At 29.1% G+C, this 16,618-nt stretch overlaps 2 protein-coding genes and 1 pseudogene across 2 annotated transcripts; 1 reads left to right on the forward strand and 2 right to left on the reverse strand.

Moving 5' to 3' along the window:
- Positions 1–109: 109 nt before the first annotated feature.
- On the reverse strand, positions 110–1,641 carry LOC132936445 (V-type proton ATPase subunit G-like). The gene is made up of 3 exons (XM_061003178.1): positions 1,421–1,641; positions 388–488; positions 110–318 (listed from the first exon to the last, which is right to left on the reverse strand). Exons 1-3 carry the CDS (start codon positions 1,500–1,502, stop codon positions 136–138), a joined length of 366 nt encoding a protein of 121 aa, XP_060859161.1. The 5' UTR covers positions 1,503–1,641; the 3' UTR covers positions 110–135.
- Positions 1,642–2,296: 655 nt separating this feature from the next.
- On the forward strand, positions 2,297–4,145 carry LOC132935622 (uncharacterized; annotated as a pseudogene).
- Positions 4,146–13,799: 9,654 nt separating this feature from the next.
- LOC132937536 (E3 SUMO-protein ligase PIAS2-like) lies at positions 13,800–15,593 on the reverse strand. Its single transcript, XM_061004362.1, has 2 exons — positions 14,906–15,593; positions 13,800–14,839 (listed from the first exon to the last, which is right to left on the reverse strand). Exons 1-2 carry the CDS (start codon positions 15,591–15,593, stop codon positions 13,845–13,847), a joined length of 1,683 nt encoding a protein of 560 aa, XP_060860345.1. The 3' UTR covers positions 13,800–13,844.
- Positions 15,594–16,618: the final 1,025 nt, after the last annotated feature.

Here is a 16,618-nt window from a genome sequence, read left to right on the forward strand (position 1 = left end):
ATCATGATAATAATACACTATAAAATTGAACAACATATGAAATGTTTCATTGAAACAAAAACTAAAACCAAAATTAAATATGTTCACCTTTATATTTCTAATGTGGAATTGAAAAAAAATACTATGATACACATATCATTCTTTGTTAGCTGTAGCTTCGAAATTTTTGTGCAGCTCTGGTTTGATTTCATAAACCAGTTCAAGAATATGATCAACAACTGCCTGCTTGTTAACAATTACGGCCTTATTCATCTCTTCAATCTTTATTTTAGTGTCAGCATCTATTCTTGCAGCAACATCTTCGCGAGAACCCAAGAGCTAGATTTGTAAATGAAAAAAATCATTGTTGAGTCCATATCTATTATATTATGCAATTAAATATATTACTTTAATTTCAAATTCCTTGAACTGTTTTTCCCTTTCTTGTCTGTATTTTTCAATTTCATCTTGAGCTTCTTCTTTGACCTGCTTTAAACGTCTTGCTTTACCTAGAAATAAGTATAAAATAATATGCCTTTATGCCATCATCAAAATTGGGTGGAATACAGTGGTGTGAATGTTTTTCTATTATAAAGCAATCATAAGACATTGAATTCAAAAATCAACTGAACAAATCCTTGGTTAAAAAATAAATGACAACTGAGAAAATTTTAATAAATATAGTCAATAGAATAAACAAATGCACCAGAGTTAAAATAGCATATCTAGAGGTGCTAATTTAGTAGTACAACTTTTAGGTAGGTACACCTAAAAGAATAAAAAATGTTTACTACACTCATACTTGGTTGCATAGAACATTAGACTGCATAGACTGATTATTTATTATATTTTAAAGGACCAATTATGAGCCACTAAATCAAGTTTAAGGGATTATTAGGTCATTAAATATTTATTAAATATTTAGTGATTGATTATGTAACATGGCATCAGAATCTCAAACAAACACTGATGTTTAACAAGACGTATACTATTAAAACTGATTAAATATTATTATTAATGAGAACCCTAGTAAAAACCACGCCCACTAAACCTGATGTACTAAATAGAAACGTTAATTTTATACTAAGTATATTTTTATACAGTATAAATAACTATTTTGCTAAATAACTTTGAATAATATTATAGATAAAATAAAATAGTATTATATTTGAGATAGTTGTTTACAAAACAGAAATAATTTTGAGAAAGTACAAGGCGTGGCTTTCGGTAAGCCCACCGAACAGCTCAATCAAAATATATAGGCACCTGCCTACTGAAAAAACCCGATTATGAAAACGAAAAACAATTGGCAAATCGTATTGAAACGTTCAACGTACAAGGTAATTAATGGGTTTATTTTTAATTGGAAACTACCTAATGTCTAATATCTTGTATCAGATGGTTATCAGCCACACCTTAAATTGTCGACTAGGTGACTTACGTTTCTTGGCTTCGTCTACTATTTCAGTAGCCCTCTTTTCGGCAGCCAACAGTTGTTGGATTCCTTGAGTTTGGCTGGCCATCACGACGACTGATTAAAAACAATTTATGCTTCAAAACAATTTTTGTATTATGTAATACGAGAACTATCAGCACTCAGCAGTGATGAGCTGATGATATGGAAACTGGAGCCCCTGCTACCTAGTACACTACGTATCTGTACGTCGTACTACTGTACATAAATGGGGAATTGTCCATGGGGATTGACGAAATAAATGGGTGTAGCCACGGACTAAGATATAATGGACTGGAAACAAGCAGCTTATCACGGCCACGAATGTATGTACAAGAGGCAAAGTGCGGGGGGTCGTAATGTGTACCAAGAGTTTACAGCACCCTCTGTATAAAACACGGACTAAGATACAAATTTATTGTGAAGTCAAATAAAACCACCGGTAGCGCTGAAAACTTCAAGAACAGTCAATCCTTATCAGCTAAGTGACACCTTTTCATGGCCGCCACCCGACTCCGCCGATTTCGTTTCCAGTCCATTATATCTTAGTCCGTGGGTGTAGCCAACGTGCCAAGGTCTCAAAAAGCAATCGGCTGACCACCGACTTATGATTTCCTTTTGGAATACACAATCCATGAACAACTGTTACAAAACTTTGAACTTTCTGCGCGCTATCAGTACAATGGTAATAGGGAAATCCAAAATTCATAATATCTATTTTGGGCATTTCGGCTCGGAATTCTTGAATAATTGAAAATTGATAAATAATAATTCACGGATAGTATCTCCGTTGTATAATTTTATTATTCTGAATCGTATTATAGTTAACATGCAATAGTGAGATAGACCGAAGTTACCATATTTATAATATTTATTTACTGCGTCGGCTTATAAGTTGGTATTCAGTTCTTCATTTTTCCATTTCTACTATCCAGTAATCATTTAAATATTAAATCATCAATCATGTCATTTGAAAATCTGGCCAATGATCCGTTGCAAGTGCATACCATTTAGCTAATAGCTTATAAGGATTTATCTATTGCTCCATTATATTTAGTAATAATAGATAATTAATTTGTTTTACTTTTAGTTTTGTTTCGGGATTAGAGCTGTTGAACAATCTCGATGACAAAAAGTTTGTTCGTTTAGTTGACAGGATGATATAAGATTTTGAACCCAATCGATTGTCTTCGTTTTCAGAACTTGAACTAGCATCCGTGGAAAAATCTTTAAAATTGAACAATAACCAATGTCAGTGTTTACTGAATTGTTTAAACCTTTTATTGAAAGAAGTTAATATAATATTGTTTGAAAATTAAATAATTTCCTAAACTTGTTATTTAATAATTTATTTATTTAGGTTATAAGTGATGTGACAAAACCTTTGGTACTAAAAAATGTGTTGTCTACAGTTCTACACTATTTTCGTTAAATGGGAGAAAAGTTGAATTATGGTTGAAAGGGAAAATCGCGAAACCCAAGACCGTGACGCTCGACCTGATAGCGATGGCCGTTGAAAACCTAATATCCATTGTAGGTACCATGAATTCACTACCGGCCATGAGCAAACAAAATAATATTATAAACTATGATAAATATATTAATTAATCGTACTTTGTACTTAAACTAGTTTTAACTGTTGGTGTGAAGTATTTAAGTTCTGGGCCACTGTGTCGTAATTGGTTAACTGTGGGCGCCCTTAACGATGGGCTTTTCAGTATATTTCATCTTTTTTACGCTTATCCTTGTTACGAAATTAGGGATCCATAAATTGTTGGATAATAGAATTGTAACGTAATATTTTATGATATCAAATGAATAGGTACTCATTTTTTTTCAATTCAAAAAAAAAGAAACGGTACAGGCAAGCGGATACCGTTCTCCTTTGCAGTAGGTAGGTGTTGAGTGGGTCACTATTATTATTTACAATAGTTCGCGTTAAATTTGAAATATATTGATGCTGTAAGTAATGATATTCATATTATTACGCCACAAATCTTCATAACTTAATATCATTAAATATATTACTCTTAAAAATAATAAAATAACTGTAGATGTATATACCATATTATCAGAGGTAGGACTAGGATTTATATACATTTGTATGTTTCTTTCCATAAGTCCAAATTTATTGGTTGTAAGATATGTCCACGATTTGGCTTATTTTCGATTAAGTATAACCATTTTTTTTTTGGCATATTTTTGAATATTTTGAACATAGTGCATATAATTGCATATTTTATAGATTTTTGAAAATCTTGTTAATTTTGTTAATTTTTAAACTCAAATTATTAAATGTTAATATTGTTAATTGTAAATGGTAATTATTTTATGAACGTCTATAATTAAGTCATTCATCAAAAATACATAAGAAAACCAAAAGTAAACAATGCAAGTTTCATCTAGATTTATGTCAAGGAATGTTAGAATCTGATATAGCTTTATGGAAGTTAAATCATTCATCGTTCAAGAATTTTTAGAAAAATATACAGATAAATGGTTCTTGATAAGTCAATAATTCACAAAAATTATATTTCTACAGTTTATGAAAATACTATTTCTTTTAATCGTTCGGAAATTAGTGAACAGCCGATTTAGGTTTCAATTGATGAGACAACGGACGTTGACGGTCGATGGACGATGTATTTGTAACGTCATAGCGTTTGTATTCTCCATGAAGCCAATTATTGCAAGCCGTATCTATAATGTGTGAAGAATGTGTACATTTTAATTTCCGAACTAAAACTTGGTAAAATATTTAAAAAAATTATTTTTTCATATTTTGGTAAATAAAATGCATGTATTACAATTTTGTATTGCATATAAATCCTAGTCCTAATAAGAGGCGTGTTTAACGGGTGGCATAATGGGCATTTTCCTCTGGTGGCAACATTTTAAAGTATTTATAGACGGCGTTTAAATCCCTATAAATTCATCATAACATTATTCGTTTTATCGTAATAAATTTATATTTTCATCAGTGACTTAAAGTATAATAAATATACGTAGATAATATCTATTATATGACACATTATGTCATATTATACTAAAAACATCTTGAAAAGGTTAAAATATATAATATTATAATGCATAATATTATAATAATATATAGTAAAATATGTGAAAAAGAATAAATCAATTATTATTGTTATAATATTAATTAATATACTAATAATTAATACTAAATCAACACAAATTTGAAAAACAATTAATTATCTCGATCGTTGTAATCGAATATTTGAATATTACGATGATATCAGTATGTTTTCAGTGGTGATATACTCAACTCGGGTAGTTTTATGTTATTTGAGATTCTGAGTGGAACTATGAATGTATTTATATTTTACAATGATGTTTGTTTTTTTTTTTTCATTTTAGATTCTGAGCGAAGCGATGAATGTATGGATTTTACAATGATGTGTGTTTTTATTTTTTTTTTATTAATTTTTAATTTTTTTTTTGTGCCTGTCATCACCTTTTAGGATAGTAAAAAATCTGTTTTTGAGAAAATCGATTTTGGTTTTTGATACAACTCTAAAACAAATAATCGTAGGTACATGAAATTTTGACTGAATGTTTATATTAGCATTTTCTATACACCATAAAATTTTCCAAATATTTTGACTTATTTTGAGCTGTTTACGGACATTTTCAGTTTCCATTTTTTTTTCTATAAATATCAATAAAATTTTATTTGTTGGTTAAAAAGACTTGAAAATTTAATAGAATTCTAGGTTATTGTTTCAAAGGCAGATGAAAAAAATCAAAAATCCTTAGTTACAGTTTTTATTTATTTATTTTTTTTTTTAATTGATCTTGAGCCCGGCAGCTGAGGCCATTAGCTATTTTTAGTTTTACTGTAGGTTATTAAGTCGGTAGGGGGAGGAACACGTGTGTGTTTTGTTTGGCAGAATTAATGATTGGGCACCCGTAGGTATCTGCCATGCCCGGGTGGGGGGATGGCGGCACTTGTTCTCCGGACACCGTGACTTGCACGGAGAAAAATGCTGCCCAATGGTCGAGGATCGAACTCGGAACGGCTGTGCCGAATTCGTCGCGTTAGACCGCTCGGCCACCTCGTCCCAGTTTTTATTTATAAGCATTTAGAGTTTAAATCTTGACAAAATACGTAAAAATGACAAAAATTTGCAAATTATTTCGAGTTATAAATTCATAAAAAATTTTCCTATTAAATCTAAGATTTTAAAATATAATACAAGATTCCTTATAAGTTTTCTACTCTTATTAAAAAAAAAATTTCTATAAGAAAGTCAAATTATATTTTTATGTGTATTTGATATTCACTCGATTCTTCATGTAGCGATTTTCTTATTTTTTTGTAATTAAAAAACGAATGACTGTAAATACTAGAAAATTTCACTGAATTTTTATATTAGTATTTTTCAATTTCTATACACCATACAATTTTGAAAATAATTTGACTCTTTTTAAGCTGTTAACGGACATAGTCAGTTTCATTTTTTTTAGTTTTTTTTTCTTTAAATATCATTAAAGTTTTATTTATTGGGTAAAAAAGCGTGAAAATTTAATTCAAGGCTCCTTATATATTGTAACAATAGCAGTAGAAAAATATCAAAAATACATTTGCACAATTTATATAAGCATTTAAAGTTCGAATTTTGACAACATTTATCAAATTTAAAATTTAATAATTATTTTGCAGTTAAAAATGTATAATTTGCTCAAATTGTATAGGTAGCTGAGGATTGAAAATTGAAAACAAGATTCAACGTAAATAAGTAAATATATAAATTTCTTTATTCACAATAAAATCATCAAATATACTTAGTAAAACTAACTACTACACAGTAGTTCGTGATTAGTTATAAGACTGACCGTTTTCGCTCAGAATCGTTTTTCTTATACAATGATATTATATCATTGAATTCAAATTTAACACCATCCATTACAGTGACGCACTTGTAACCTACTGTACAGCAGAGCGAAACCCACTTGCCCACCTTTTTAGAATTGATGCAGTAAAATTTTTTTGTGCATAAAAAATGACATAACCACATGGCCACATATTGAACTTGTGGAATGTTGAAGCCACGAAACAAAGTACAAGAAATACGCAATGTTATTACGCGTTGATGAATAAATACTTACGATACGGACGGGCATAGTGAAACGGCTAACGTCGTCCACGGTGACTGATAAATCCGAGTACGAATGTGTGGATATAAAAACGTTATATTCAAAGCATAATATACGCTGTGTAGGAAAAGAACACGAAACGCATCATGGTCAAAAATCAAAATAATATATTTATGGTGGTAAAAAATGTTTGCAGTTTGTACAGAAGCGGTAGTGCACGATACGCCACGAGTACAGGTTATGTAATGGATAAACAAATGCACGGGATTGTACTCACCGGTATTTAATAAAAATCGCCTAATATGAAAACAAAACCCGGAAGAAGGAAAGCATTTGTTCGGAGTCAAGATAATATATTAAATGGTCTTGTGCTAGTGTAGTCACACTACCTTTAGTACCTTTATATACCTTTAGTTGTAGACTTTTAGTAACGTCATAACAGGGCTCGGACTTACATAATTTGCTCTTTTTTATGGTTTGACATAAAATGTAGCAGAGTGCTATGGAATTTAGAGCTTTTTTTTTTGCTTTTTTCAACGATTTTTTAAAGCCATGCTTATTTCCAGTTTTTCTAATTATTTTTAATTTTTGCATACCTATCTCTGCTTGATTGTGATTTATGATGACACGACCCACTAACAAAAATCAAGTAATTTTAGTTAATCTATGTTTTTTTTTTGCTTTCATGTATACGGTAAATCTAGAATTAAAAATAATTGTTCTCCTTATTTGTATAGTTGATGTTATACCTAGTAGGTACATATACCTAATAAACACTGGAACTCGTATTTGTTCGCTTAAATACTATAACCACCCAAATTAATCAATTTTCGGTTAATCTCAGACAGATTAAAATTTATTTTTCACAAAATGTACAAGAAGTATAATAAAGAAGTTTAAATGTTTTAAAACTGAAAAAGACTAAAGTTTTTTGTTTCTTAAAAATAAAATTTTTTATGTTAAATACAATAATCAAACGATAATATAGAAAAAAATTTTATTGATAGTACTTTTTTTTTCTTTTTTAACATTTTTAAGTGCATTTTTCACCGCTTATTTTGATGATCATAAGTGCTATAAGAACCCTGGTTATAACTTATGTACAGTACGCATAGGTATCCATGGACCGTTCGGCGCATTACACAATTTACTTTAAGTATTATTACATTTTGTAAACTCAATTCTATGTACCTATTCACATTCAAATAAATACAAGTTCATACCGAAGCATGGATTGTTATAAATACACAATATATTGACTTTGGCCCCAACAATTACAATTAATAAAATAATTTATAAATTATATAAATACAACGAATTTCCAAAAGAAATTATTTGAATTAATAATATTATGTTAGGCTCTTAATACAAGCGTACCTAATATAAATACCAATTTAAGTCTTAATTATTTGGACCGGAGAGTTTATTCTACTTAACAATTATTCGTTTTGGAAACACAATAAAATATCAAAAATTGATTAATGGGAAATTCAATAATTTACCGACGAATATCAAATATTGTAAAAATTATAAGTTAAGAGCTCATAAAAAATTAATGTTCCGTTAGTTAGGTCCCGGTGCCAGTTTTTCAAATTTTCCACAATTCTATAAAATTTGAAAATTAAATTTGATGTTTTAGTTATCACCTTAATTATGAAACTTTACCACTATTCCCGATACCTATTTAGAGAAGTGTCAATAGGGTGCATATATCGAAAAAAATGACTTCAAAGAATAATTCTCAGGCCTTGTAGGATTGTCGGATTTTGATAATTATTTTTTTATTTGAAAGAAGAATACTTCCTACATGCCACACCGAACTCTGATTTTTATTTTATTTCAAATAATGGTAATATAATAATATAATAATATGACGTGCAATAACACAAAATAATTCAGATTATAAAATAAAATGGTCTATAGATCTAATGTACAATAATTGGTAGTATTTATGCTGACAAATTGGCTTCTACACCTTTGCCCTATTTTAAAATCGTCAAGTAGATTTTTCCTGAATACTGGTGCGGATATTGGTGACTGGTGTAACGCGATGCACCCCCTGGGGTCTGGAAAAAAATGAATTTTTTAAGGTGTGAATCAAGTTTCAAATTTGTGGTTACGAATGGTTATGAATCAGTTAACATACAATTTTACTACTTTGGTTTTAATAAGTACATTATTTCGCTTTATAGAGGTGCTGGTGTAACGTTACCTCCGGGAGAGAAATTAATTTTCTGGTATGAAATTCAAGTAACGAATTGGTTACTAACTAATGAAATAGGTAATTTTTAGTGGAAGATTCTAACTAAGGGGTGTTTGGGTACGTACTACCCTACTTCCCTTAGTGACGCCCATGACTCACGAGTAAACTCATTTGAACAGGGGATCTTGGTTATAGAGTTAATAGAAACTGAGAAATTAGGAATTTAAATGTGGACGTCGTTCACATCTCTATTTCACCAGTATGTACATAATATGAGATTTTTTTAATTTTCTTTTACACGTAATTTTGCACGCTGTAGAACTGCACGTAATTAGGGCATATACTCGTTCAACTAGGTATTCTATTCAACTTATTATTAATTATTACTCTTATTAAAAATAATTCAATCTGCGTCACGAAACTAAAAAAACTAACTAATTATTGTTACTAAATTCACTACCACTTAAATATTTTTAATTTAGCCATACTCATTTCAATTCTATTTAGTTAGTTTTTTTTCTAGTTTTTCGGACGCGTACTTAGCGACTCCGTAACAAATAAAAATTTACTTTGGCTCAAAATAATATTCTTTATTTAATTGAAATTGTTTTTTAATAAAGAAATACTCTGAAATGGTTTGTAATGGTAATGTGTTACTCAAAGAATAACTGTTCAGTGTGCAAGTCTCCAGCTGGTTGTCCGGCAAAAAAGATTTATTCAGCAGATTTCTTAGAATGCAGAAGGGAGTCCCACTTGCCTGTTGCCACACATCTATCAGCTTACAATATGTCTTTATTATTTTACTGCTAAATATATTAATACTAAAACATATATAGAATAATATTTTAGCTAAATGTATGTCGAGATTATAAACATAAATTCGTTATCGTTTGTTATTAAAAATGTTTGTACTTGGGTACCAATAATCTTAACGCTGTTTCAAACAAAACTCTACAGACACGGTGTGAAATCGAAACTATTATAACCAAAAAAAAACTGAGTACCTATAAGCTATATTATATGTAGGAGGTTACCATACTTAAAAAGGTGGGCAAGTGGGTGTCGCTCTACTATACAGTAGGTTACAAGTGGATCATTTTAATGGATTGTGTTAAATTCTGAATTCAATGTATATTCATTGTATACGAAAAACAATTCTGAGCGGTGACGGTTTGTCAGTGTGGAATGTGGATATTTTATATTATACAATCTGTCCCACCCGACCTTGCCCTGCCCAGGCCACAGGTGATTTTAAAAACTTCTTTTCAGACCCAACAAATAAAAGAAGGAAAATTTTTGTTTTGTCTGATGTGCCGCATTTAATAAAAAATGTTTGAAACCAGCTTCACGATAAAAAAATTCTAAAGATACATAGTAGTTAGTCACATAGAACCTTTAATTAGTTAAGTTTAAGTGTATTGAATAGTCATCAGTTATCACACAATTTAAACTAGATTTAATTCTCTAACTAATACAGTTTTATTAATTTGTTATAAAAAGGCATGTAACGTGGTCGAGGATGACCAGTTAAATATAGGATATACAGGGAAGAAGTTAGTTTGTTTTCAATATATTTTAATTATTCTGAGGAGTTTTAACATTTTCTAAGAGAAGAATTTCACTAAAATCTTCAACTAGAGGTTCTGGACTTAATAATCATGAAAACCCAACTGTTTGATTAGCTGTTGCTAAAATATCAAAGCATAAGGCTTTAAAATCAATATTATAGGTATCAGTAACAGCTTTAAAATTATTGGAATACATATCATCAATAGTCATTACTTCTTAATTTTCTTTTGGACATTTTTTTGACCAGCTGCATGCTATATCAGTCACTGATATATTTTTATGCCCATGTAAAAGAAGTAACCATATGATGACATTTTGTCAAACCTGTTGGACATGTACAACTGGCATGATCAATTTTCTTGTCTTTGAAGAATATCTATAAAAATTAAACATCACAATTATTTCAAAATTATACAATCAACGTTACAAAGTTATTTACCTTAACATTGTATAATTTATTTTTCATACTAGTGTGCACTTGACCACTAAGTATACCAATATCAGGTATATAACTGAAGCTCATGACATAATCACATTCAAAAGAGTTTTCACCCTTGGAAAGAATTTTTTTTTTTATCAATAAAATTTATGATGCACGAAAGCTTGATGATGCTGTTTGTAACCTGTAATTTTAAAAATGGAAGTTGTGAAATTAATTTCTATGGGATCTTACTTTAACCAATTATTATAGTACAAACAAAATTACAACATTGTCAATAATCATTTTAAATTTTACTTTACCATCTAAATTGTAATAAACATAAATCAAATGCATTATTAGAATATAATATATTATATACTATGATATTTTTACCCCCCTGATGAACAATTGTACTGGGGGGATCATAGAAATTAATTTCACAACTTCCATTTTTAAAATTACAGGTTACAAAACTATAATTATTAATTTCATAAGAAAAAAGTAATACATTTTTAACCATTTAAAAATTAAACAATCTTAAATATTTAATATGGATATGTAAGATTTAAAAATTCAATAAAAGGTTCTATATTAATTTTACGATTAATTTGTAGTTTAAAAATACTTAGCCATAGTAACTTTAAATTTTCATCAAATAGACATTTGCTAATTATTATACAATTTTAAAAGTATTTGGCTTATATTAAGCTAGGTATTTATAAGTATTATTATTAAATTTTCTTATGTTTTCCTTTCATAGTTGTATATAAGCATCTATTTGTTTAATCTCAGTCAAAAAGTATGACGATTGAATACAAAATTCCACACAAGTACTTTTAGTGTAAATATAAAAATTTTTCTTATTGCTGATTCCTCTAAGATTAACTACTAATAGACTGCAAATATTATTTTAATAAATAAAATAAAAAAAATATTGATTTTATTAAATTAAAATGTCTTACAATTATTCTACAGTTTGTTTAGACAGTAGCTATATTTATACAATAACATTTTTCACTCTTCTCTTACAGAAGATAAATTGGTATCTACTCCATCAAAATACTGTTTAATCATTGCATGGACAATTAAACAATATTCAATGACTACAGTCTACTGATAAATTAGTACCAAACAAAAAGTACTATAAACTATAATACCTAGTATTATAAACAGTTATATCATAATAATATTATCTGACACTAACCGTATTTAATACTAGGTATAACAAATCACATATTTTTTTTGATTTTTGAAGAAATAAATATTATAAAAAGATTAATTAAAAAAAAGAACTATAACAAATAAAATAAATAAATGTTGTCTTTCTTTATTTTGTTGATTTTGGATTTTAGTATTCAGATGAGTAAAAAAAGTGTTGTGAACTCATACCTTTGACGTATAATTAATATATAAGCCCATCGGTAATTTGAATTCTTGCTGATAGTTGACATTTTGTGTATTTTCATCTTTCACAATGTTCTTAACTGCTTGATCTACATATATTTTCGCAGTACACTTTTATGTATGCACTGCCATTTAAAAGCATCTAAATATTTCAAGTAATCTTTTTTATAATATTTACTATTGTTATACAAAATTAAATGTTTTTTTCGTTTACTTGATATAATAGTAAATTTTTCACTCTTCTCTTACAGAAGATAAATTGGTATCTACTCCATAAAAATACTGATTAATCATTGCATGGACAATAAAACAATATTCAATGACTACTGTCTACTGAGAAATTAGTATCAAACAAAAAGTATGTATATAGGTGATAGATGCCTACAAAATAAGTCATTAAATTCACTATATAAATGAAAATATATCAAGCAAATAAATTATAAGTTTTAGTAAGAAATCTAGGTCAAATTGTCACCCGTAATATATTAATGTATGATGATAAGCATATATAACTTAAATGTCAAGGAATAATATGAAATTTGATCCTAAAAAACACTTATTATTTGACCTGACAAACTATTTCACTATCGCCTATTATTAGTTGTTTCATATTTATAATATCTTTTAGAATAGGTAAAGTACAAACGAATGAAAGAATTTTAAGTGAAAAAAGTACTTGTTCATTTTAGTAAAATACTATGGTCATAAGAATAATATTGTAATTTATCTTTGTCTCAAAGTAGAAAATACCGGTTCTGCAATTTTTTTCCAATTCCACAGGTCACAAATTATGCCATCATGAGAAAGGTATATACCGCGGGACGGAAACCAGTCGCTGTTTGAAGTATTCTATATTGAATATATTATATCCGGCCTGGCCAAACATTACGTAAGTCAGAGGTCTCAAAAATATGGCCTACAATAAACATTTATATTATCTTCAAAATTAAATTTTTTTTTTAAATAAATATAAATATGTGATTTTTCATACCTAGTATTATATACAGTTATATCATAATAACATTATTTGACTCTAACTGTATTTAATACTACGTTTAACAAATCACATTTTTTTTTTTGATTTTTAAAGAAATAAATATTATAATATGATTAATTAAAAAAAATAACTATGATCAATAAATAAATGTGGTCTTCATTTATTTTGTTGATTTTGGATTTAATATTCAGATGAGTAAAAAAGTGATTTGCCCTCATACCTTTGACGTATAATTAATATATAGGCCCGTTGGTAATTTAAGTTTGAGACCTCTGACATAAGTAGTATTTTAAAGAGCGTATGTTTTCACTAAATTGAATTAAAATTGTGTTAAAATAATAAATAATAAAATAATATAAAAAAAAAAGAAGGATATTATTATATAATTATTTTTATATTTATTAAATATAACATTTTAAGAATTAATTTTATCTTATAGGATACCCTATCATACCATATGCTATACGTGTAAAACTTATACATAACAAAAATGTTAAAAATCAATGTATCTTAAAATTAATTTAATTACAATAATAATAAAAATTAGAAGGCTTCGGTTGTAGTGATAGGACTTGAAGGAGGGGATGGACTGTCTATTTCAATTACTACTCCTTGCTCAGAACTGGTAACAGCTTGTTACTTGAGCTTGTGGTTTTGAATCAACTATGGCAACTGGCTGTATAGCATCAGCAGCCTGTGCCTAATTTTCCTGTTTAATTTTTTGCTTTGGTGGTTCTTCTTCATCGTCACTTAATGTCAAATCAACAAACTTTAAGTTTACATTTTTTTGGTGTTTGGCAGTTTCAGGGTTATGTTTTACTTTTAAATCAACGGAAATTTCTTCGTCGCTATCTAAATTCATAAAATTGACAGGTTTTAAATTTGCATCAAAAGTACTATTTGTGGTTTGTGTCTTTTTATTGTCTTCAAAAACTATCCATGTGCCATCAGCTAAAAATTCAATTTCCTTAATGCTTTCTTCGAGATTTGGACTTGAAACAACTTCCAAAAAATAATTTTCAATTTGTAAGTCATCGTAGCAACAAGGTTTATTACATGTTGGGCACATCCATGTTGGCTTTTTCTCATTCATCAAAATAAATGTACTAGCATCAAAACACTGCAAATGATCGCAATGGATAGATTTTGCAGGTATCTTCATTCTAATTTTACCCAATGGACACACCAAGGAAAATCGATAAGATGTAGTGGCCAAATCTGGATCGACATCTGCTAACTTTTCAATTATATATTTTTTGGTTTCTTCTGAACTCCTACCTCCTTTATCTTGAAGTCTTTGTATCAATGTTTCTGAACTTATTCGTTTTACAAGATACATAGACATTACGTAATTTTGTTGTTCCGGAGTCCACTTTATGTTGATCATAGTTGGAGTGATTGGAGAAAGTTTAATTAGTCGAGTGCAATCTATAGGCCTTGGAGATCGTCTGGATTCAGCTCTTGGCCGAGTAGTAACTATAGGTGGTAATGGACATATTTTCCCATCAAGCCGAATGCATAGTCCAAGAGGCATAAAATCTGTTACCTCATTACTCATAGGTTCCACTAACTGACTAATTCGGATCTGGAACTGATAAGGGTAATCCTGTTTCCCCGGAGAAACATCACGACTTATGGCAACAATATTGATGGCCTTGAGCGACACAAAAAGTTTGAATTCCAATTCATTCATACCTAAATAAATAAGATACTTATTATAAATATAATTAACTTAAGAAAAATAATAAAATATATAGCTACTTTTAGGAACGTTTTTTAATGTACATATGTCCGTGCCAGCTAATAAAGTTGGCTTAAGAACAACGTCAATTTCCTCATAAAACGGTATTTTTTTGAACTTGATTTGGGCAACAGTTTCATGAGATGGAGTATAAGAATTATTTCCAACTGTCATTCCGTGCATATCATATCCCAATGGATCTTGTGACACCACATTCATTTGTTGACTTGAGGACAAATGAGATGACGTAATAGAACGAGGTCCAGAAGGCTGATAACTGCCCGATGTATATTGAATGTTATTGTTAGCTATAGTATTTGCTCCAACTGAATTACAATAAATGCCTCTTTGAATTTGGGGCATAACCTGTGGTGATTCACCTCGGGTCATATGCATTGGCTGTTGAGGATATAGTGGGGCAGGTTGGTACATTCTTTGTTGTGGGGACTGTATCTGCCCCGTCATTTGTCTCTGTTGGGTTTTTAATAAGCTGTGATTCATAATAGCATTATTATTAGGCATAACTGTTGGCATGGAACGATATATTTCATGTATTTTTGATACAAATTTCGCGTGGTTAAAGCCAGGTGATCTACTTCTTAATAATTCAAGGGCCCGATCTTTCAATTCACATTTTCGTCCTGCTGTACTTTGACCAAAAGCTCCCAATAATCTTTTCAAGTCAAAAGTTTGGAAACCAGCCAGCATATTTTTAATTACGGGAAAGTGCTACATTTCAATTTAGTTTATAAAAATAAAAAAGGTGGGTAAGTGGATGTCGCTCTGCTGTACAGTATGTTACAAGTGGGTCACTGTAATGGATGGTGTTAAATTTGAATTCAATGATTTAATATCATTGTATAAGAAAAAAGATTCTGAGCGAAAACGGTCAGCCTATGATATTAACAAGTATATTTGATGATGTAATTGTGAATAAAGTAATTTATATATAACCTATTTACGTGGAACCTTGTTTTAAATTTTTAATCCTTAGCTACAAAAGTTGAACATTTTATAAATTTTCAAACACAAAATAATTATTACATTTTAAATTTGATAAATTTTGTCAAAATTTGAACTTTAAATGCTTATAAATAAAAATTGTGCCTATATATTTTTAATATTTTTCAACTGCTATTGTAACAATATATCAGGAGCCTTGCATTAAATTGTCACGCTTTTCTACCCAACAAATAAAATTTTAATGATATTTATCGTCCCGCAGTATACATCTTCCTCATAATGGCATAATTTGTGACCTGTGGAATTGGAAAAAATTTGCAGAACCGGTATTTTCTACTTTGAGACAAAGATAAATTACAATTTTATTCTTATACCAAAAATGTTATTGTATAAATGTGGCTTCTGGCTACACAAACTGTAGAATAATTGTAAGATATTTTATTTTATTAAAATCAATATTTTTTTAATTGTATTTATTAAAATAATAATTGCAGTCTGTTAGTAGTTAATCTTAGACGAAGAAACAATAAGATAAATTGTTATATTTACAGTAAAAGTGATTTAAAAAGGTGGGTAAGTGGATGTCACTCTGCTGTACAGTAGGTTACAAGTGGGTCATTGTAATGGATGGTGTTAAATTTGAATTCAATGATATAATATCCTTGTCTAAAAAAACGATTCTGAGCGTAAACGCCAGTCAGCCTATGATATTACAAAGTATATTTGATGATATTATTGAGAATAAAGTAATTTATATATAACCTATTTAC

This window comes from Metopolophium dirhodum, chromosome 1 (genome assembly GCF_019925205.1).
Source record: "Metopolophium dirhodum isolate CAU chromosome 1, ASM1992520v1, whole genome shotgun sequence".
NCBI lineage: Eukaryota > Metazoa > Arthropoda > Insecta > Hemiptera > Aphididae > Metopolophium > Metopolophium dirhodum.